Here is a 22,422-nt window from a genome sequence, read left to right as displayed (position 1 = left end):
CAATGCTTTGAAAAATATAAAGTTAGGTTTTCACTGCACACTTTCCTTTAAAATAAATTATAGGTGGATTTAAAAATTAAATATAAAAAGCAAAACCATAAAATTATTTGAAGAACACTTACATATTATGTAATACACTGGGAAAGACCTGTGTGGTCATAACAAAAAATACAATCATAATAGCAACAAATAACAGATTAGACAACATTAAAAAATCAGTATTTTTGCACATTGATTGCAAAGTGTAAAGGCAAATGCTAAACTAGAAAGTATTTTTAATACATTATATATAGTACAGATAAAGGGGTAATATTTTTATATGTAAAAAGTCTCTTAGGAATAAAGAGAATATGAATATACCAGAAGAATAATCACTAAACTATTTGAATATATGAGCCACAAAAGAAGACATATATCTGACTAGTAAACATATGGAAAAATATTATTTGTTAAAACTGGGCTTAAAATAAATGTTAATTAAAACAAAATTAAATACCACTCATCGATTTTATTTTTTTATATTTTATTGTTGTTCACTTACAGTTGTCCCCATTTCCCCCTATTACCCTCACCCTGCCCTTTCCTCCCCGCCACATTCAATCTTCCCCCTCATGCCATTGTCTTTGTTCCTGGGTTCTTTATCAATTTTAAATTGGCAAAGGTGGAAAAGAGTGAATTCCAAGTTGACAGAGTGGAGGAGCTGTGGGCATTCATGTGGGAAATAATTTATATATTAGTTTAGTTCTGTACAAAATAAAATATTTCTGTGTTCATTATGTGGGTAGGAAAATGTCTGGAGGGACACACAGTGCAGTAGGGTCCCTGGTGGTGAGATGACAGATAGCTACAGCTTTGGCGTGCTTCTCTCTTTCTACAGAATTTCTTTATAGAGTAGTCATTGCTTTTGTAGTTACTATAACGTTGTTATTTATTTATTCAACACAATTTTTGTCAAATCTTATCCTGTGTCAAGCAATGAGGTTTGGCCTGGAGATAATAACAAATAAAAATCAATATGGTCTCTGCCATTGACATTAATTAGATAAATGTAAAGTAAATGTAAAATTACACATGTAATAAATGCTATGAAGGAGAGATTCTAAAAAATTACAAAATATGGAAACTTGAGGCAGTGATGGAAGTTAGAGAAAGCCTCCCTGAGGAGTGATTTCAGAGGTGGGAACTGAATGATGGGCGGGCTGTTATTAAGCAGAGTGGGGGCACATGTGTGCAGGGAGAGGGCTCTAGCCAGGGCAAATTGCATTCAGTCATTCAACAAATAACCTGTTGAGTACTTACTGTGTGCCAGGCTGTAAGCACTGGAGATGTAGTATCGAATTTGAGGAGATCACTGTCCTCTGGGAGTTTACATCTTAGTGGAGAGAGTGAGATAATAATCAAATACAGAAATATAAGCAACAGACTAGCAAATTATAAAAGTAAAGAAAGAAACAGGATAGTATGACCAGAAATATTCAGAGGTATGAGGAATTTCATCTATTTGTTTATTTATGTACTTATTCATTTATTTAAATTATAGTTTGCATTCAATATTAGTCTGTATTAGTTTCAGATGTACAGCAATGTGGTTAGAAAATCATGTTCTTTACAGAGTGGCCCCTTTTAGGTAGAATGGACAGAGATCTCTCTGGAGAAAAGAAATTGGAGCTGAGCACTGGCCACATAGCTCAGTTGGTTAGAATGCTGTCCCCATGCACCAGGGTGCAGGTTTGATCTGTATTAGGGGCACATGCAGGGAGCAACCACTGAATGCATGAGTGGTTGGAAAGGCAAAATCAGTGTTTCCCTCTCTCCCTCCATCCTCTCTCTAAAATCAATTGATTTTTTTTTTTACTTGAGCTGTGATTTGATGGTGAGAGTGGTTCGCCTGTTCAGTGAAAAGAGTAAGAGTGCTCAATAAAAGAGGGACATCCAACATTGTCACTGAGATGGCCTTTGGGGCTGCAGAACATATAGAAGGTCATCATAGCAGGAGCAGAGTGAGCAGAGGGGAGAGCCTCATTGTGGTGGACTCTGGCCAGCAGAGTCCACCTGTTGTGACTGAAAGAGAAAATAAATGCACAGGAGACAGCAATCCTGTGGAGAAAAAGGGAACAGCATGGCTACTCTCTCAAGGGGAGAGTGCCTCTGAGTACTTCGACCACTCTCTCAAGAGGAGAGTGCCCCAACCCTTGCCTATACAGGCTTTTATTGCTTTTCTTGGGTTTTATATCAATGAAGGATTTATTATCTATTACATAGAATATTATTGTGTACATTTTAGGTACAATCAAGGAAATGAAAACATATGCAGAAGGGAAAGGCAGTGAGCTGATTAGCTTTGTCCTTGGTAAAATTCATACAGGCTTTGGAAATTACCTTGAAGATAGACAATACACTGTTATTGTCTGTTATTTCAGATCAGGGTGATGGATTTTTAACAAGAGCAAACCATAACTGTTTGTATGCATTTTCTAGGACTGATTCCCATGGGAAAACTCAGTTTGAAGGTCTGGCTCCTGCCCACCACTTTGTTTCTGTAGGTTTACATACAGAGCTGAGTCACATTTGCTAGACTAAAACAAACTGGTCCCCTATACCTCATGATGTGACAGATGCCAGGTCACATGGAACCTGGTTTAGCTGTGAGAGGTCAAAGGGAAAATTACTCAATGTTTTATGCAACAGAATTGATGGACTCTGATTTATGTTTCAAAAACCGCTCTGGCTGCCATATTGGTGATGGATGGTGGAGACAGGAGTAGATGCTGGGGAGCCAATAGGAGACCAGTTGAAGCTAAAAATAATAGTGGCTAGGACTATGGAGGAGGCACTGGAGATGGAGGAGAGATGGTGCTGTCCAGGCATACCAATGAGTTGAATGCTGAGGTGAGGGGAGTGCTTTAATCTTTTAGACTGAACAACCTAGTGGACAGTGGAAGTATGCATTGAAGTGGGAAGACTGGGAGAGGAAGAGATTTGCAAGGTGAGAGATGGCAGGGACATGATAAGTGAAGACCCTAAGTGGAGTTGTCAAGAAGACAACTAGATATGTAATTTGGGGTTCAGGGAGAAGAAGACAGGGAGTCATCCTGGAAGAGGATGATACTGCTGATCAGGAAGACAGAGGCAGAGGAGAAAATTGGAGCCTGGGAATGACATTGGAGCTAGCCTAATTTTTTTAGAAGTTGGTAACAGAGGAGTCAGTGGCAGGTGATTGAGAAGCAGAGGCCCGAGGGGAGATTTTGTGACAGGAGGAAGGATGGACAGGAGGCCTTGAAGGAATGCCATGGTGGCAGATGTGCAGAGCAGAGACCGAGCACAAGGAGGTTCCAAGGAGTAGTTAGGGGTCAGGGCAAGATTCATTGGGAATATTGACAATTTTAGTTTTATCCTCCTAACATTGCACAGCTGTTTTAGGTTTCTAAGGTGATAGCATGGGTGAGAGGTGGCACTTATAATCATGTTTCTATAGGAGGAATAAAAAAATGGATCTAGGGACACCACTTAGGAGGTCCAATCAAAACAAAGCATAACCTGTAGTCAGGAGCTAAAATGACAAAGGAAAGAAGTGGGCAGATTCAGAGACAGGAGATAAAATCTACAGATGTATTGGGTATGAGGTGCTTTCTTGGTTTCTGGTTTGTGTAGGTGGTGATAGTGGCTTTTATTAGAAGAGGACTAAATTTGGGAGGAAAGATTATGAGTTCAGATTTGGTCATGTTGAGTTTGAAGTGCCTTTATTATACTCAAGAGGCTTTGTGAGCTAGGTATATAGGGATCAATGAGAAAGTGCAGTTATTATAAGGTTAGCAAGTTGGAATTTGGCAGGAATGATATGAATGGATTTTTCTTATAAGAATGTGTTAAAAACCTCCTTCAGAGCCTGAGCTATAGGCTATTTTGAAAGAAACTCAATTTTATTAATTAAAACTATCCATAGTAATTAACTAGTTACCATTTATTGAGTTCTTATCATGAGGGCTGACTCTGTCAAGCCTCTACAAAGCATTTTACATGCATTATCTCATTTAAATCTCTCAATTCTGTTAAGTATTATTATCTGCATTTTACAGACAAGAAAACTGAGGCTAAAAATCTTAAATAAATTTTACAAGTTCACAAAGCTAGAAGTTCCTGAGGCTGGATTTTTACCCTGGTTTGGCTGATTCTATTGCTTGTATTCCACATATTCCACATATTAAAAAAACAACATTTCTTAGTATCAGTCCTGCAGAGAGCACTTTAATAAGTTTAGGTAAATAAAGTATAATTATCGCAGTGTATTTATCTTATGGATAGCCTATTTTAACCTTTAAAATTTTGTGAAATAATTTCAGACACAAGAAGTTGTAAAAATAGCCCTGGCTGATGTAGCTTATTAGTTGAGCGCTGGCCTGTGAATCAAAGGGTCACCAGTTTGCTTCCCAATCTAGGGCACATGCATGGGTTGTGGGCCAGGTCCCCAGTGGGGGTCATGTGAGAGGCAACCACACATTGATGTTTCTCTTCCTCTCCTCTCTCCTTTCCTCTCTCTAAAAAATAAAATAAATAAAATATTTTTAAAAAAGAAGTTGTAAAAAAATAGAGTTCTCACGTATCCTTTACTCTGTGTTCCCTGATGACATGTTATACAACTATAGGATATTATCAAATCCAGCAATCTGATGTTAGTACAGTATTAACTAATCTACAGAATAGTTAAATCATTTATTTAAACATTAATCTACTATCTTCCTTATGTTAAAAGTCAGCTTAGTAAGTCTTTCTAATCTATTGTTAGGGGGACAGATTTCACTTGGACACCTTTATGAACTTCTATAAACAGAATTAGAGTTCTAAATTTATTTGTGTATAATTGATTTATGAGGTATGTCTAGAAAAAGTCCAGCCATTGTTAATATAACAAAAATGATTTGTGCAACATCAGTGTAACATGACAGCCAAGGAGAATGGACTGGAATGCACATGCATGAGCAATGACAACTCACTGTACTAGTTAGTAAGGATGGTAGACACCATTAAGTGACCATGTCAACTGTGTGGCTATTGCATTTAAAATACCTGAGTGAGTAGGGCAAGAATCTGCATCGAATTTTGTGTTAAGCTTGAACATTTCTCTGCAGAAACTATTTGGATGATTCCAAAGGCTGCAGCAATGGGCAATTGGTGATTGGCAGCTCCATCACAAGAACATGTCTCCTCACATGCATCATACCTTGTACAGAGTTATCTGGTGAAACATCAAATCACCCAGGTGACTCAGCAACCCTACAGCCCAGATTTAGTGCTCTGTGACTTCTGGCTTTTCCCAAAACTAAAATCACCTTTGAAAGGGAAGACATTTTGAACCATCGATGAGATTCAGGAAAATACAACAGGGCAGCTGATGGTGATTGGCAGAACTGTATGAGGTCCCAAGATGCCTACTTTGAAGGGGACTGAGGTGTCAATGTCCCATGTACAATGTTTCTTGCATCTTATATCTTCTTCAATAAGTGTCTCTATTTTTTCATATTAGATGGCTGGATATCTTCTGGACAGACCATGTATGTGTGTGCATGTGTATATATATATATATATATATATATATATATATATATATATACTTTAAGCAGTTTAGTAGTAATCACTAAGAAGCATATTGCCATTAAAATTATAAATTAGAAAATCACATATTAGAGTAGAGTGGCTCAGATGTTGGGAAAATCAGCGTGTCCTGGAGGGGAGACTGAAAGCCTTGTGGTAGATATGACTGAATCTTTAAGGATAAGTAGGAAGTGTACAGGTAGAGAGGAGATGCAAGAGTACTTCTGACCACTTATTCCATTAGGGAGCCAGTACAAAAGTTGTTACAGAGAGCCATGTATGGAGAGCTGAAATGAGGTTGTAGCAGAATGGAGAGGGACAAAAAATATTCCAAACAAAGTATATTCAAAGAATACCAATACTAATTTGATATAGGAGATAACAGAATAGATATAATCACTGATGACAATAGAATTAAAGGCCTGGATCCTGGGGAAAGGTTGAGCTAACACATGATTTGTTCTTCAGTTCAGAATTATTTCCTTATAAATGACAGGATAAGTTAATAGATCATTTTAGAAACAATCAAACAAAATACCTGGACAAAGATTGGATAATGCTTTATCCATTTAAAAAAAACTGAAATAAATAATCAAAGTGAGAATCCTTTTCCCAGTTTTCTTCTTCTCAGGAAGTTATACCTCTCCTTGCCCAGTTGCTCAGGCCAAAATTTTTACAGTAATCTGACTCTTCTCTTTCTCTTTTACCAAACCCACCAGCAAATCATGTTGCCTTTTTTTCGACAGAGATTTAACTAACCTCTTTCCTCCTCCATCTAATCTAAGGCATTAGCATGTGTCACCTGAAAGACTGTAAAATTATTGCAATGTCTTAACAGTTTGTCTCTCTGCTTCCACGCTTGTCGTCTCCAACAGTCAATTCTCTGTACAGCATAAATCAGATTAAAACATAAATCACGCCCTGTCCTGTTTAAAATCTTCCAAGACCAGGATAAAAATCTAAAACCTTTATTATAGAATTAATTGATAAAGTAACCATTTAATTTTATAGAATGCATGATCACCTTAAAATACTAACAGTAAATTATATACTGAATATTTGCAATGGGTAAAAATACCATATTTTTAATCTAAGGATAACCTTTCTCAGCTGAAATCCAAAAAAATCCAAAATGTTTGTTCATTTATCTCCCTGAAAGTCAACTAAAGCAAGCAACAGAGGAGTAATTTAATTTAGAGGTATTTGTATAACAACATATAACTAAAACTTTGTTTTCAAGTATCTGGCTAAGCTTGCTTTGGTTGGTAGTGTAAAAAGTGTATTTATAAATTGACATGAACTTTTTCCTCTAAATGTTTCACTCTCAGGTTCTTTATAAAATAGGAGGTCTGCCCAGAAGTCATCCAGCCATGTAATATGAAAAATAGAGACATTTATTGAATAAGATACAAGATGCAAGAAACATTGTACATAGGACAATGACACCTCAGTCTCCTTCAAAGTAGGCACCTTGGGACCTCACACAGTTCTGCCAATCACCATCAGCTGCCATGTCATATTTTCCTGAGTATCATTGATGGTCTGAAATCTCTTCCCTTTCAAAGGTGATTTTAGTTTTGGGAAACGCTAGAAGTCACAGGGCACCAAATCTGGGCTGTAGGGGAGCTGAGTCACCTGGTTGATTTGATGTTTCACCAGAAAACTCTATATGAGGCATGATACGTGAGTGGTCCACACAGTACTCATGGTCACTCAATGGTGTCTACCATCCTTACTGACTAGTACAGTGAGGTTGTCATTGTTCATGCATGCACATCCCAGTCCATTCTCCCTGGCTGCCCGGTTACATCTATGTCACAAAAATCATTCTCATTATATTAACAATGGCTGAACTTTTTTCTGGACAAACCCCATAGTTCAAGTATTAGAATATAGAGTTAAGTGATCAAGTAATTGACATTCATGATGTTTATTTTTGTTGTCATCTTTATTGTCAATATCATTATGGGATTTGAGTTCTTCAGTATCTCACAGAGGCCTATGCAGTCCACAGATCCTCAGTACATTTCAATAACACTGACAAAAACATTTAATTGGAGCTGAAAAAAAAGACTCAGTAGAGTTCAGAAGTCTATCGTCATTTCTATTCCTCTGGTAAAAAATATTTTGGCATATGGACACTGTGAGCATGTGGTCAAATGCAGCTATTATCACTGAGACCTTCCCAAAGTTTAGTTAACAAATTCATTTAAATTGTAAGTGTTTACATATGAATGCCTTTTATGTGTATTTTATTGATTATGCTATTACAGTTGTCCCATTTTTTTTCCTCCTTTTTATGCCCCTTTGCCCTGTACCTCTCTCCCACCAGCATTCTCTCTCCCCTTAGTTCATGTCCATGGGTCATACCAAAAAGTTCTTTGGCTTCTACATTTCCTATACTATTCTTAACCTTCCCTCATCTGTTTTGTAACTACCAATTATGCTTCTTATTCCCTGTACCTTTCCCCCCATTCTTCCCCATCCCCTCCCCACTGATAACCCTCCATGTGTTCTCCATTTTTGTGATTTTGTTCTTGTTTTAGTTGTTTGCCTAGTTTGTTTTTATTTCTGTTTTTGTTTTTTAGGCTCAGTTGTTGATAGATGTGAGTTTGTTGTCAACCTACTGTTCATAGTTTTGATCTTCTTTTTCTTAGATAAGTCCTCTTAACATTTCATATAATAAGGTCTTGGTGATGATGAGCTCCTTTAACTTGACCTTTTCTGGGAAACACTTTACCTGCCCTTCCATTCTAAATGATAGCTTTGCTGGATAAAGTAATCTTGGACATAGGTCCTTGCCTTTCATGACTTGGAATACTTCTTTCCAGCTGCTTCTTGAAGGTTTCTTTTGAGAAATCAGCTGATAGTTTTGTGGGAACTTTTTTATAGGTAACTGTCTCATTTTTTCTTGCTGTTTTTAAGATTCTCTCCTTATCTTTAATTTTGGGTAATGTAATTATGACGTGTCTTGGTGTGTTCCTCCTCAGGTCCAACTTCTTTGGGATGCTCTGAACTTCCTGGAAGCCCATTTCCTTTGCCAGATTAGGGAAGTTCTCCATTATGTTTTCAAATAAGTTTTCAATTTCTTGTTCATTCTCTTCTCTTTCTGGCACCGTTATGATTCGGATGTTGGAACATTTAAAGTTGTCCCTGAGGTTCCTAAGCCTCTCCTCATTTTTTAAAATTCTTATTTCTTCATTCTGTCCCAGTCAAATGTTTATTTCTTCCTTCTGTTTCAAATTGTTGATTCAAGTTCCAGTTTACATCCCTTCACTGTTGGTTCCCTGTATATTTTTCTCTATTTCACTTTGCATAGCCTTTACTTCTTCCTCCACTTTTCATCTGTACTCAGTCATTTGTGTGAGCATCCTGAATACCGGTGTTTTGAACCCTGCATCTGATTGGTTGGCTACCTCCTTGTTGCTTAGTTCTTTTTTGGAGTTTTGATCTGTTCTTTTATTTGGGCCATATTTCTTTGTCTCTGTGCACCTGTTACATTGTAAGGGGTAGAGCCTTAGGTATTCACCTAGGTGGGGCAAGCCACTTTGATATATTGTGGTGCTATATGTGGGGGAGGGGTTTTGAAAACCATACAATCAGTCTTGGGTGGCGTGGCTCAGTGGATTGAGCTCAGGCTGCGAACCAAAGCATCACAGGTTTGATTCCCAGTCAGGGCACATTCCTGGGTTGCAGGCCATGGCACCTAGCAACCGCACATTGATGTTTCTCTCTCTTTCTCTCTCTCTTTCTCCCTCCCTTCCCTTTCTAAAAATAAATAAATAAATAAAATCTTAAAAAAAAAGGAAAAGAAAACCATACAATCAAATTCAGAAACACATTTTGTCATTCATTGTAATGATATTTTTGACAAGAAATATTATATGATCCCTAAACTAGGTAAAATTTATGGTCAAAATAAAGGAAACAGTGCTGATATTTCATTTTCTTTTTTAAAAAGTTATCTTTCAGGAGACTTCTGCAATGATTATTAATAGTTTCCTCTTTTCATATGGTATTTATTCAGGTCCAATAGGTTACAAAAAGCTCTTTTAATTTTTTTGTTTATTTATTGTTTTGGGTGTGTCTTTCCTCTCCCCTTTGGCTATAGGACTCTTATTAATATTAACAAGAAACAAGGAATACAGCTGGTATCCAAGCCATCCTTGAGCTAGGATTTCTTCAAATGGTAGGAAGGCAGCCATAAGGGTAGAAGACTACATGTAGAAAGAAGTTAAGGAAGCTGATACTTGACCAACAGAGCCATCGATGTTAGTGATTCTCAGACCACAGTTTTTTCTGAAGTTACCACTGATGCTGTATGGAAATAAAAGTGGAAAGGCCCATGTTCCCTTGCACTTTGTGTATGGTCCTTAAAAACTATGGAATCCCAAGACTTCAGGAATGTAGAGGAGAGAGAGAGATGATCATGAGCCCATAATATTTTAGAAGACTTAATGAAAAAGGTCAGCTTGATTTTAATTATATTTTAATATGAAGTTTGGATAATTTCAATAATTCTTTTTTATCTTCACCTAAAAATTTGCTAGGTACTATAGGGTTTACATAGCTAGACAGTCATATTTCATTAAATATCAATATCAAAGTTGAATAGCCACAGAAGACAAGAGTGCAAAATCAGTTATGAGGCAGGAGTATCTACTATGTGAATTTATGTTGGAACAGAAGTGGGGGTTGGTTTCCCCTGGAATGACTTCTTAAAGGCAAAAGAACTTCAGTCAGTTTTGACAAATGAGTAAGTAGACTGGAGGGCTGAATAAAGGTAGTGACATTTTATTTGAAAGCTGAGAAATGCATTGCTGTTTCTTGGGGTAATGAGCAGATTCCTTTGACAGGAGCAGAGGACTTATATAAGAGAGTTAGGGGATGAGGTGTTATGTTTTTAGATTACATTAAAGTTTTCTTTTGGGGTTTATATTCTGTGTGTTTTGACAAATGTATAATGACATGTATCTATCTTGATAGAATCATACAGAATAGTTCAAGAGCCCTAAAAATCCCTTGTGCTCCATAGGGAATGAATTTTAATCTAATATTCACAAGGACCTTTTCAGAACATTATGGTGACCTAGTGTCTGAAAAACTTTCTTCATCAATATAAGCAGTAATAAAAGGATTATCTTGATTTTCCTGAAGGAAAGGATTGATTTTACTTACACTTGTAATTTGACTTTGTTGTGACTTTAAACCTACAGTCTTATTTTTGTTTGTTTTAAGTATATATTTTACTACAATATCAGTTGTAAAATTTAGATTTAAGTGAATATTACTAGTAAACCCATAATTCGTAGGTGAGCTGACATTTCAATAAGCAGCTTTTCTGTGTTCTGTGCATGTATTATTTTTGTTCAAAATAAATGGTATATATTGTTTTTTATCCTGCTTTTTAAAATCGATACATGATGAACAGAATTCCTTATAATTCAGTGCTCTGCTACAGTGTATTTTTTAGTGACTGAATGGTATTCCACTGTATGGTCTATAGACTTTTCATAATTTCATGGATTATCATGATATCATTATGAAAATTGGTAATATTGCTTCTTTATTATTCTTTGGCAGGTGAAGAACTAAGTGTTAGATAGGCGGGGGAATGTTATTTAATGAAAAGTATTTATACTCAATCAGGAATCTTCTTTTTGTCTTAATTCAACTTGTAACTCCATTCATTTATCTACTCATGAGTTTTGTTATTTAATCTCTCCGAATCTTAGTTTCCTTGCCTTTAAAAGTTAATAGGTGCTCTAGTATTTTGTAACTGTGAACTTTCTATGATGTCATAGAAAAATAGGAACAAAGGTAAGACTAAATTATTTCATTAAAATTCCATCAATCGACAAGTCTTTTACTGTCTCTGATTCTCCTTCTCTAACCTTAAGTGCACAGATTTGAATTAATTATAATCATTGGTTCATAATAGTTATACTATTGGCCCACAAATGACCCCTTTTAATTTCTTTCTGTTTGGAGTGGCAATACTATGTATTAGACATCTGTGAATTCCCCAAATGCACAGTAGACTCTTTAAGGATGTCTACTAGTCAAAATCTAAATTGTCTTTTTTTATACATATGACATATATTTTATTTACCATTTTGTTTCTAGCACCTACTATAGTGTCTGCTGCATACCACTTGCTCAGTCAATATAGGTTGCACAATTGAATGGCCTTCACATGGACCTGTTACCTGGATGAACATTCACTGTCAAAATTTGTTAAAATGTAGACATTAGCAAAAGAGGCAGGTAATTAAAATAAACATAAGCCATTGAAGTTAGTAGTGAATGTGAATTGAGAATAAAACAGACATTTACCTAGGACAAGTTAGGTGGCAGTAAAGACTGAACACAAATTTTGTTTAATGTGAGTAAAGATCACAAACAAAAATGAATAAAACCCTCATTGTTTTATGTTGTGTGAAAACACAATGCTTGGAATGTAGCACACTGGAGGAGTGTATACCTCATCTCTAAAATAAAATTGGGATGTTGGAGGGAAGCTTTAAATAATGTCACTTTCCAAAAAATTTAAGTGTCTTCTCAGGGCCACAGAGCTAGTAAGTTGCACCTTTATGATTCATACTGTGTCTGTCTGACTGTAAAAGTTATGAGCCTTAATGGATGATGATAAATTGTGTTAAAATTGTATTGCAGGCCTTCAGAAAATTTAAGAAATAATCTTTTCAAAATACCTTCACTAGCTAACTGTTTGCGAATCAAGGAGGAAGACTTCCATTTTATGAATTCATGTATAGACAACATATATAAACCCTGGAAATTTTACTTTTTCTTGTTCCTTTTTCTTGAACTTCCTGGACACAGAGTGTCTTTGCTATTTCCATATTATATACATGCAAACCAGAAGTTTGACTTCATAGGCATTAAACTTTTTGCAAAAGCCTTTTGGAATTCCTTCTTTAATGTCTCTGGTGGGGATTGTTGGCTGTAGTGCATTTCCTCTTCCATTTGGAGTTAAGTAGGTGATCTGTGCTGCACTGCTGGTATACCTGATACCTTTTTTTGTGCTGTTACAGAATTATAGTAGAGGACACAGTGGATTGGCGACCCCAAGACAAAATTGTCCTTAGTTCCTCTTCTTATGAGCCTCATGAAGCAGAGGTCCTCACTGTGAAAGAAGTCAAGGGCCACTATATCAGGATCCAGGAACGGCTCAAACACCGGCACATCGGTAAGGCTGTGCTTTGTTGGTTAAGGGAAGTGAGTGAGCCAGGGGGAACATCTGCGGTCTGGGACCTTGGATCAGATCACCGTTCGGAGAAGATGGATAGTACCTTCTGCTGTCCTACAGTCATCCTAGGAGGCCTTATCTCTACTCTTTCATTAATTTTATTATCTAATTAAAATATTCTGATGTGAAGGGATTTTTAAACTTTTATTTATATTGGCAAGTTTAGAAGCAAAAATGGTTACAGCTCTTGTTCAAGGTCATTGGACATTTTCATGGCTAGGCTAGAATAAATCTCATGGGAGCTGAGTTTCCAGTTCATTTCCTGGCACTCTGAATAATACAATTACTTAGAATATGGTAGTAATTGTAAATAATGATTTCTTTTTCCATACTTAGGAATGTGTATTTCCTGACATAAAATTCATTTTGTGTATTGACTACTACTACTACAAAAAAAAACAAACAAAAAAGCCAAATGCCTTTTCTAAAAGAAAATGTGCTGCATATTTTTATATGCTGTACACAGTCAAGCTATATTACACAAAAATGATAAATAAGCATAATCATAAGCCTCCTGCTTCAATGTTATAGACATATCTATTGCAGGAAATATAGGTAATAAGTCATAAAACATGGAGATAGAAGGGTTTAGGGAATATCTTTTTGTCTCCGATTTGTGAGAGAGAAATATGTGTTTTCAAAAGGACTGTATCTAAAGCTATATTTAAATCATAGTTCCAAGGATAGTTTCTTTTTTTTAAAAAAGTGGCCAAGGGTAGAGAAATCTTCAGTGATCCCTGCCAGTAAAAGCTCCAGGTAAAATGTTTGTGGAGGGCATGAAACAAGCCAGCACTTGACTCTTGAGCTCTGCCGCTGAGAAGGCTCCTTCCGGCAGTAGTGATTTTGAGACCCGCCGTGGGAGGGCGCTGCTGCTGCTCTTTGTCCCTTTACTCTCACGTATTGCTGCTTTACTTCTGTCATTGCTTCAGTTGCTCTGGGATTCCTCATACTCATGAAAGAAGTCCACAGACAATGTACAACCAAACACTGAGTCTCACACTGATGAGTTTAAGGAAGGAGGTTGGGGACCCCACTGACTAGTCAGGTCTGCCCTGACATCCCTGCACCAGTAACCTGTCCCTGTACCCGCAGTTATTGAGAAGAAATGAATTCTTGCTCAAGCACTCTCACTCGGATCCCAAAGAGACATAAGTAAACGGGCTTTTCATTTCTCAGCTCTCCACATTGTGGAGAATGCCTGAGGAAAAGCAGACCTTAGCGTTGGTAAGACTTCCAAGGGGAGAGGAGTGTTAACATTTCGTAGGTTCCCTGGGTCCCCAGCTGGCAATTTCTGAAATAGGTTTTTAAAGGTTTTTCTTCCCCAACTCTTTTGCCCCAGGAAGCGTACATGTCATGGAGGATGGCCGATCCATTCGTTTGGCTGCTGAGGTTGGACTTTTGACCCGAAATATACAAATCCAGCCTGATACATCCTGTATGGGGAGGCTACTTGTGGGGTCCTTCAGGAAGTCCAGCAGAGAAGAGTTTTCAGGTGAATGAAATTTTCAGTTACTAAACATTACCAATTGGAGCTTATTCATCTGAGCCACACAAAAATTCCAACTGTGAGAATGTTCCTTTATAAAACAAAATGTTCAAGTTAGATTGCTTCTCTGTGCTCTGAGAAACTATGAATTTTCAGTCCTAATCTGTGCTTAATTATCAGTGTGATGTTAAAATAATATACTAGCAATCAGCACATATGCACATTTTTACCTCAATGAAAACATCTTCAGCAGATGTGAAATTTCCTCTGCTTTGAAATTATAGATGATTTAATGACCATTTGAGTTTTATCTCTTTCCTGAATTTCTATTACTCTTTCCCAGTAGCATGCTATATCTGATGGCAGGCCTCAGCTCACGCTATAAATTACTAGCGTAAATTTAAATAAAAATGATTTCCATATTCTAGACTGCTTTAAGGATCACTTCATTCTCTCCTGTTTCTTTCAAATTTTAGCTCTTGGAGTGCCATACAACTATTTGATTAGTGCCTTATTTCTTAAACTTGTACTCCTTAAATATTATCCCAAAGTTGTTTTGTAGTCAAATAAATTTGGCAAAGACTATCACTACAGGTCTATCTTAGAGAGTCACTGTGCACATGAGCAGAATAAAGGCTTTGAGAAAGCCTGGAAAAGAGGATCTAACCACTTCCTGTATATATCGAGCATGGAACACCTTTTGTTGACACATCTGTTTCATCAGGATGATAAAGGGCAATCTTTAGATCTCAAATCAAAAGTTCGGGATTTCTGGCCTATAGAACAAGTTTTCACTCCATGAGCTGTCACTCCCTCACTTCTCAACAGAAATGATTTTGCTTCTCCATACCCCACCCTTGCCAAAGGATACCTGCAGACATTTCTGCTTGGCACAACTTTGGTGGGGGAGGGAGCATTCTGGCATCTAGTGGGTAAGCATAAATGCTAAATATCCTACAATGTGTATAAGACAGGCTCCCCACAAGAAAGAATTATCTGGTCTCCAATGTCCATAGTGTTGAGATGAGAAATTCTGCTCAAGAAGACTGAGACAAAGGCTGAATCCTGGTCTTCTGGAAATGAAACTGTCCTGAAGTTGATGAACATGGAGAATCAGGAAGGGAGAGCAAGGCAGGGCCTCCTTCAGGCTGAACTGCTGGCCCAGCTGCAGCACGGTCACAGGCACAGGGCCCATGACCAATTCTGATGGTAGAGCTCGAAGCCAGACGTGAGCCCTCAGAAAGACTGACTTGGACCTGTACCTCTGACATTGCTGATCAATCCAGGGTTTTTTAAATCTTCCCCAGAAGAAAGGAGAGAACCTATACTAAATGCCTCTTCTCAGCCGGGAACTATGCTGGTTTCCATGCTTATTTCATCTCAGTTCATCCTATCATCCCTGTGAGAGAGTCATTTTTATTGATGAGGAAACAGAATCTATAATAAAATTGCCTGCTAATTTGTACAGTTCTGTCATGAGCTTGTAAAACTCTTGTCATTAGCTTGTAAACTCCTGTGGATAAGGTTGGGTTTTCCTACTATGGTCACTACTATAGGTATATTAGGTGCTCAGTAAATGCCAATGAATAAAATAAATGAAGAGTAAGAAAAGCCATCCAGTTAGAAAGTGGCAGAAGGAACATTCAAATATGATCCTGATTCTTCTTTTTTTTCTTTTTCTGTTGAGAGAAGGGAAGGGAGGGAAAAAGAGAAGGAGAGAAACATCAATGAGTGGTTACCTCTCATAAGTGCCCTACTGGGGGCCTGCTCCACAACCCAGACATGAGCCCTGACTGGAGATCAAATCAGTGACCCTTTGGTTCACAGGCCAGTACTCAGTCCACTGAACCACACCAACCAGGGCTGATCCTGATTCTGAAGCCCTTGTTAAATGAACTTTTAATTTCGTAAACATTTTGGATTTACAGAAAAGTTGCAAAGGTAGTATGGAGAGTCCCTGTATACCCTTCATCCAGTTTCTTCTACTGATAATATCTGAAATAACTCTGGTACATTCACCAAAACCAACAAAATTAATATTGGTACTACTATTGACTGAATTCCAGACATTATTTAGATTCTCCCAGCTTTTCTACTGGTGTCCTTTTACTGTCTCAGAATCCAATCCAGGTTCCCACATTATATTAAAAACCTTCGCATTTCAGGGACTACAGAATGTCTTATGATGTTTTGGCCCAAGAATGTATTAACCTATCAGATACAGAATTCTCTATGCAAATTTTAATGTGAGATTTGCTCTGACATCTTTTAAAAGATTATTTATATAGAGCTGCAAGGTTCAGTTTATTTACAAGTTTTAGTCAGAGTTTTTTTAATAATAATCTACAATGATCATCATTAATAATCATCTATTTGTTTTTAATTTTTTTATCCTCGGCTGAGGACATTTTTTCCATTGTTTTTAGAGAGACTGGAAGGGAGAGAGAGAAATATCAATGCAAGAGAGAAGCATCGATTGGTTGCCTCCCAATATGGGCCCAAACTGGGGATGGAACCCACAACCTAGGTATGTGCCCTGACCGGGAATTGAGCTTACACCCTTTCAATTACAGGATGATGCTCCAACCAACTGAGCCACACTGGTCAGGGCACTAATAGTCATTTATTAGTCTCTTACTCTGTGCCAGATATTGTCTAAGTGTTTTAATCTCCACAAAAAACACTTCTTCTTACCTTTCTTTTAGAATTTAGGATGAGAGATTTGAAGAGGTTTAGTAACTTATAGAAAGTGAAATAGGCAAAACTCACACTCAAACCTAAATCCTCTACTCTTACTGTTATACTACAAAGAAGCAAAAACAGAATGAATCAGCAGTCCTAAATCTGAGTCTATTTACAAACCATCAGTTGTTTCCCTCTTGCCCTTGGCTCTGAGCTGGGTGTGTAAAAGTCCTGGGTTTGGCCTCCTCAGTTCTTCTGATGGTGAAGAGGCTGTGAAATGCAGCTGATTGTGATCAAATTTTAGCTCTACTGCTTGTTAGGTGTGTGATTGTGAACAAGTTTCTTAACCTCTCTAAGCCTCAGTTTCATTTTCAGTAAAATAAGGTTTTGTGGACTAAATGTATAGGTTCTCAAGCCAAACTGTTCAGATTTGAATCCTCACTTGTGATTAACTATGTGACTTAAGACAAATTGCTAAATCCTTCTGGGTCTCACTCTCATCAACTATAAAATGACAATAATGATGGAACCTTCCTCATAGATTTTTATCAGGATTAAATGTGTATTTAACACATTTAATACATGTTTTATTTTTAATGAACCTTTCCATTTTTCTGTAACCTCCTGCAGAGCCTGGATTTGGTGAGATCTGCAGGTGTAGGTCAAGGGTGTCAGCTACGATGTTCTATGGTTATAGGGCAGAAAAGCAGGCCAGAACTTACTGGTCTTGCTTTTAAATTGGAGATCTTTGTTGGTTTCCTCTTTCTAACCAGTCATACCCAGCAACTTGTCCTCAGAATTGTGATTTTCAAAAGGAAAAAATAGGAAAATAGTCATGAACAGAATCATAGCTTGATTCTCTAAATGCTTAAGATATTTTATGTATGTACTATTAGTTTTTAGTCTTATACAAAGCTATCTATTATAACTGCAAATATGAAATTAAAAACACTAATTAAAATAATATTGATGTTATTTTGACTGAGAAATAAATTTTTCATTGTTTTGACTGAGATTCTTGAGCCACCTTCCCTTCTGCAAAATGAGGTAGTTATGTGTGGACTCACACTGCTCTGGTGTCCTTCGCGCCAAAGCTCTATGTGGAGACAGGTCTGACAGCCCTTTCAGCTCTGCCTTACTGGTGAGGGATGCTACATGACATTAAAAGTGATAGCACCAGGCAAATCGCTTTTGGGTGTTTTATCATTCCTTGCTTATGTCCATGCCATCTAGCAGTGTCTTCTCACTCAGTGCCTTGTGAGAATTTAGATGTATTAGAATCCTACTGTCTGTCTAACATGAAGACAGACACTTCATCTCACCTACTCACAAGGGCTTGGTTCTTCACGGCAGCTGATCTGCAAGGGTTCTAGTCTCTCGTCTGTGAAGGGCAGTGGGGAAGGTGGAGAGTTTAGGCTGGACTACCTCTGACCTTTAAATACTATTACTAAAACACTATGTGTCCTTCCAATATTAATGAGAGAAATAACTTCTTAGTTTACCTTTGGCAGTACCATTTAAATATGTATTTTTTAAAGTGAGGGACCAAGATGCCGGCTAACCTAGCAAAGGGCATATGACTAAATATTGGCACATAGCTACAGCCCAGTCACCTGACTCTTGATGTAAAGTTCCTCTTTTGATTCCACCATGTCCCCCACTCTTCCCCGTGTGCTTGTGTGGGGTTAATAGTACAGCTTCTCCATGTATATGCCTACATTCAAGTCCTAGTGTATTACTTACCCTTCCCTCTCCCAGTTTTCTTATCTGTAAAACTGAGATAATGGCTGTACTTACCTCAGAGCATTTTTGTGAAAATTTAAAGAGGTTATATCCTTATATGTTATATATTATGTGCCATATATATAAGTTGTGTTATGCCTAGGGTGTATAGAAACACATATAAGTATAATAAACATATAAATTATGAAGTTTCCTCTGCTTTGAAACTGTAGATGATTTAATGACTACTTCAATTTTATCTTTTCCTGAATTTTTATTATTTTCCTGTAGCATGTTTTGTCTGATGTCAGAAAACATATATATATATGTAATTTGTTATATATATAACTTATGTATATATGTAATATATATATATAAACTTTTATATATATGTAATTTGACAGAAGTAGGTTTACAATTGTGAATACATGAAATAGAGTTTATTTTTATATTATTATTTATGAATTATTGTATTTTCCATATGAACAACTGTCAGTCTATTTTTGCCCACCCCTGTGTATGTGTAATAGAACAGTGCCTGGTACATAATGAGTGCTATATGACAGTTACCTATTATAGTTTCGAGTTTACCTCAGTTTGTCTGATAATCATGTTACTATCTATTTTACCAAGAGCATGCACTGACATGTTAGTGCTCATGATATTTTAAAATCAATCTATAGATTTACTTTATAGTGTTTTAATAATATTTACTTAAAATAGTCCAAATAAAATTGTCAATAAGACTAAATAATTCAGTAACCTCTCCTGATATAAAAGATGCCAAAAATCTAATTATTATCAAAAAGAAAATAGAGTGTGCCTAAGACAAAATACACAATTTTATAGAATCTTAAAATAATTTCATAAATGTGTTATTTCCTCTATCATGTGTTAGTCGAGAAGCATGTATTGAATGTTAAACTTTTTACTTATGTCATACTCTTAAGAAATGTTTAAAATGTTTTATGGAGTTGGCTGTTATCTTTTTTCATACAATATCTTTGTGGGTGGCTCTGACCCTTTCACATGGGGTCACTGAGAAACAAGGAGGGAGGTGGGACTTTGAGGTGAGTGCCCAGGAATCCACAGTCCCTTCATTCTGGCCCAGGTCCTTGTTCCAGCCCTGCAGGCAGATGCATGGGACAGGAAGCTTGGTGTGCCCATCTTCAGTGCCCATATGCTTTCTCTAGCTTTCTCTTTCCCCATCCTGTCTCTAGATTCTTCAGATCTCACATGAAACTTTTCTAGGCATTAATGTCGTATATTAAAATTCATATTTTGTTAGACTCACTGGCATGAAATATTGTGCTAATCCGAAGAATAAAAGATTACACTTCAATGAAAAATTTGCATATTCTGGTGCCAATAAATGGACCATCTGTCTGCCTTTTGTGGAGAAGAAAAAAGCACCTGATGATATGCATTTTGTTTACAGGAATCCTTCAACTTTTAAATGTAGAAATTCAGAACTTTGGGTCACCATCATTTTCATCCATTGAATTCACTAATGTGTCATCAGGATCCTGGATAATATCTTCTACTTTGCACCAAAGCTGCGGTGGGGGCATTCATGCAGTTGCCAGTCATGGGATCACTTTAAATGACAATATAGTGTTTAGCACAGTTGGCCATGGCATTGATTTGGAGGGTCAGGCCTATTCCGCCTCTAATAACCTTGTGGTTCTGACAACACAGTCAGTGTGCTCCACCGTTTGGGTGGCAGGAATCAAAGTGAACAAGGCAAAAGACGTCAGCCTCCATGGTAATGTTGTGGCAGGATCAGAGAGACTTGGCTTTCACATACAAGGTCAGAAGTGTTCCTCTCTTGAAGCTCTTTGGTCTGACAACGTGGTCCATTCAAGTCTTCATGGTCTTCATCTCTATAAGGAAAGTGAACTTGGCAACTGTACTAGTGTCTCCGGCTTTTTGGCCTTCAGGAACTTTGACTATGGTGCCATGCTACATGTGGAGAACAGCGTGGAGATAGAGAACATCACTCTGGTGGACAACACTATTGGTCTTCTGGTAACAGTCTACGTGTCTTCTGTTTCACAGCATTCCACCAAAAATGTGCAGATCATGCTTAGGAATTCAGTCATTGTAGCCACTAGCTCCTCTTTTGACTGCATTCAGGACAGGGTTAAGCCTTCCTCCGACAACTTGACATTAGCAGACCGAGCTCCTTCCAACCCAAGAGGGGGTCGAGTTGGCATTCTGTGGCCTGTCTTCACCTCAGAACCAAATCGGTGGCCTGAGGAACCATGGCACAAAGTGAGAAATGGTCATTCAATTTCAGGAATCATGAAACTTCAAGGTAGGATGCTTGGGCTTATCCAACCAATGTAATTTCATACATCTGTGTATAGAATTTTAATAGCCTTCTGAAATTATATCAACAAAAGTGTATAGTGTAGTCTAGCACTTGTACATTTGACTACCTACCAGGTATTGATAACCACAGTGATAGTTTATAATGTCAATGAGTGATTCCTTTAAAAGATTACTGCTTTATACATGTTGAAGTGTTTTTATACCATTTCATTTGATTATATAAAATTTCTCTTAGGTATTATTTTTCCTGTTATACAAGGAAGAAACATGGATACAGAAATTGTGTCTAACCAAGGTTGTTTACTAGTTGGCAGCCAGGAATAAAATCAAAGTCATACCACTACCTATGCAGTAATCTTCTTTTAGGTCTTTTTTGTGATATTTTAGTTACTCCTATGGATTTTGATGAAACCTATCATAAAAGATATTGATCTTAAGATATTAATATGTTGAAATACTCTTTCTTGTATTTGGCACACAGTAAGTCATGTCTTGAAGAATTACACATAGTTAAGTCAAGGTTTATGTAAACTCTTGGACATACAGTAGCAAAAATATTTTAGTTGTGTAGTCTATATTTGTGGTTGGTAGTTTACATGATATAGTGTTATGATATCTTAAAATTTTTTTTCAGATGTCACCTTTTCTAGTTTTGTGAAGAGTTGCTATAATGGTGACCTGGATGTCTGCATTCTGCCCAATGTAGAGGATACTGGAATCATTCATCCCATAACAGCAGAGAAGACCAAAATGCTAAAGATCAAAGATAAAAACAAGTTCTACTTCTCTTCTTTACAAACCAGGTACCAGTTTAAGCATTTATACTAAGCCACTTCTATGAAGTATTTGGAAATTCTTCAAATCCTTAAATGTATTTTAAAAAGAATAAAATCATCAATGGAAATTAAAATAAATGCTTCTGAAAAGATATGTTAGATTAATTGAATGCCCCCATTCTTTACTTATATGTTCGTATGCTTTGTGATATGATTTTTGTGATCACTCTCACTAAGAGGCTGAGGCTACTTCTCTCTCTTAAATCTGGGCTCTGCTATGTGACTTTCTTTGGCTAACAAAAGGAACAGAAATGATGCAGTGTAATTTTTACTGATATTCTTTTATCATATTGTCTTTACTACAGATAGTTCTCTAGAATGCTTTCAATCACCAGAAAAATTTTAGCTTAATTTTTGAATATTCTATAGAGTATAGTGTCACTAGTCTTCAGAAGGAAGCTTAGGAGCCCTTGTGCAGGGACTCATGGGGAGAAGTAGACCATGTCAGGAATCTCTGAACTGATCCATGTGGCTTGAACAGATATTGATGCTCAGATGAGGTG

General features: G+C 37.0%; 1 protein-coding gene across 2 annotated transcripts in view; it reads left to right on the top strand.

Moving 5' to 3' along the window:
* The window catches only part of PKHD1 (PKHD1 ciliary IPT domain containing fibrocystin/polyductin), a 450,921-nt gene that overhangs the window by 306,565 nt on the left and 121,934 nt on the right, over positions 1-22,422 (top strand). For both annotated transcript variants that reach the window (XM_036024228.1, XM_028510816.2), the window contains 4 exons: positions 12,645-12,799; positions 14,199-14,351; positions 20,188-21,066; positions 21,718-21,886. In XM_036024228.1, coding sequence (XP_035880121.1) covers positions 12,645-12,799; positions 14,199-14,351; positions 20,188-21,066; positions 21,718-21,886 — 1,356 coding nt within the window. The remainder of the gene's footprint in view (positions 1-12,644; positions 12,800-14,198; positions 14,352-20,187; positions 21,067-21,717; positions 21,887-22,422) is intronic.

The sequence above is a fragment of the Phyllostomus discolor genome, chromosome 4 (assembly GCF_004126475.2).
Source record: "Phyllostomus discolor isolate MPI-MPIP mPhyDis1 chromosome 4, mPhyDis1.pri.v3, whole genome shotgun sequence".
NCBI lineage: Eukaryota > Metazoa > Chordata > Mammalia > Chiroptera > Phyllostomidae > Phyllostomus > Phyllostomus discolor.
The sequence above is the reverse complement of the archived record's forward strand: the minus strand, read 5'-3'. Positions and strand labels throughout refer to the sequence as shown.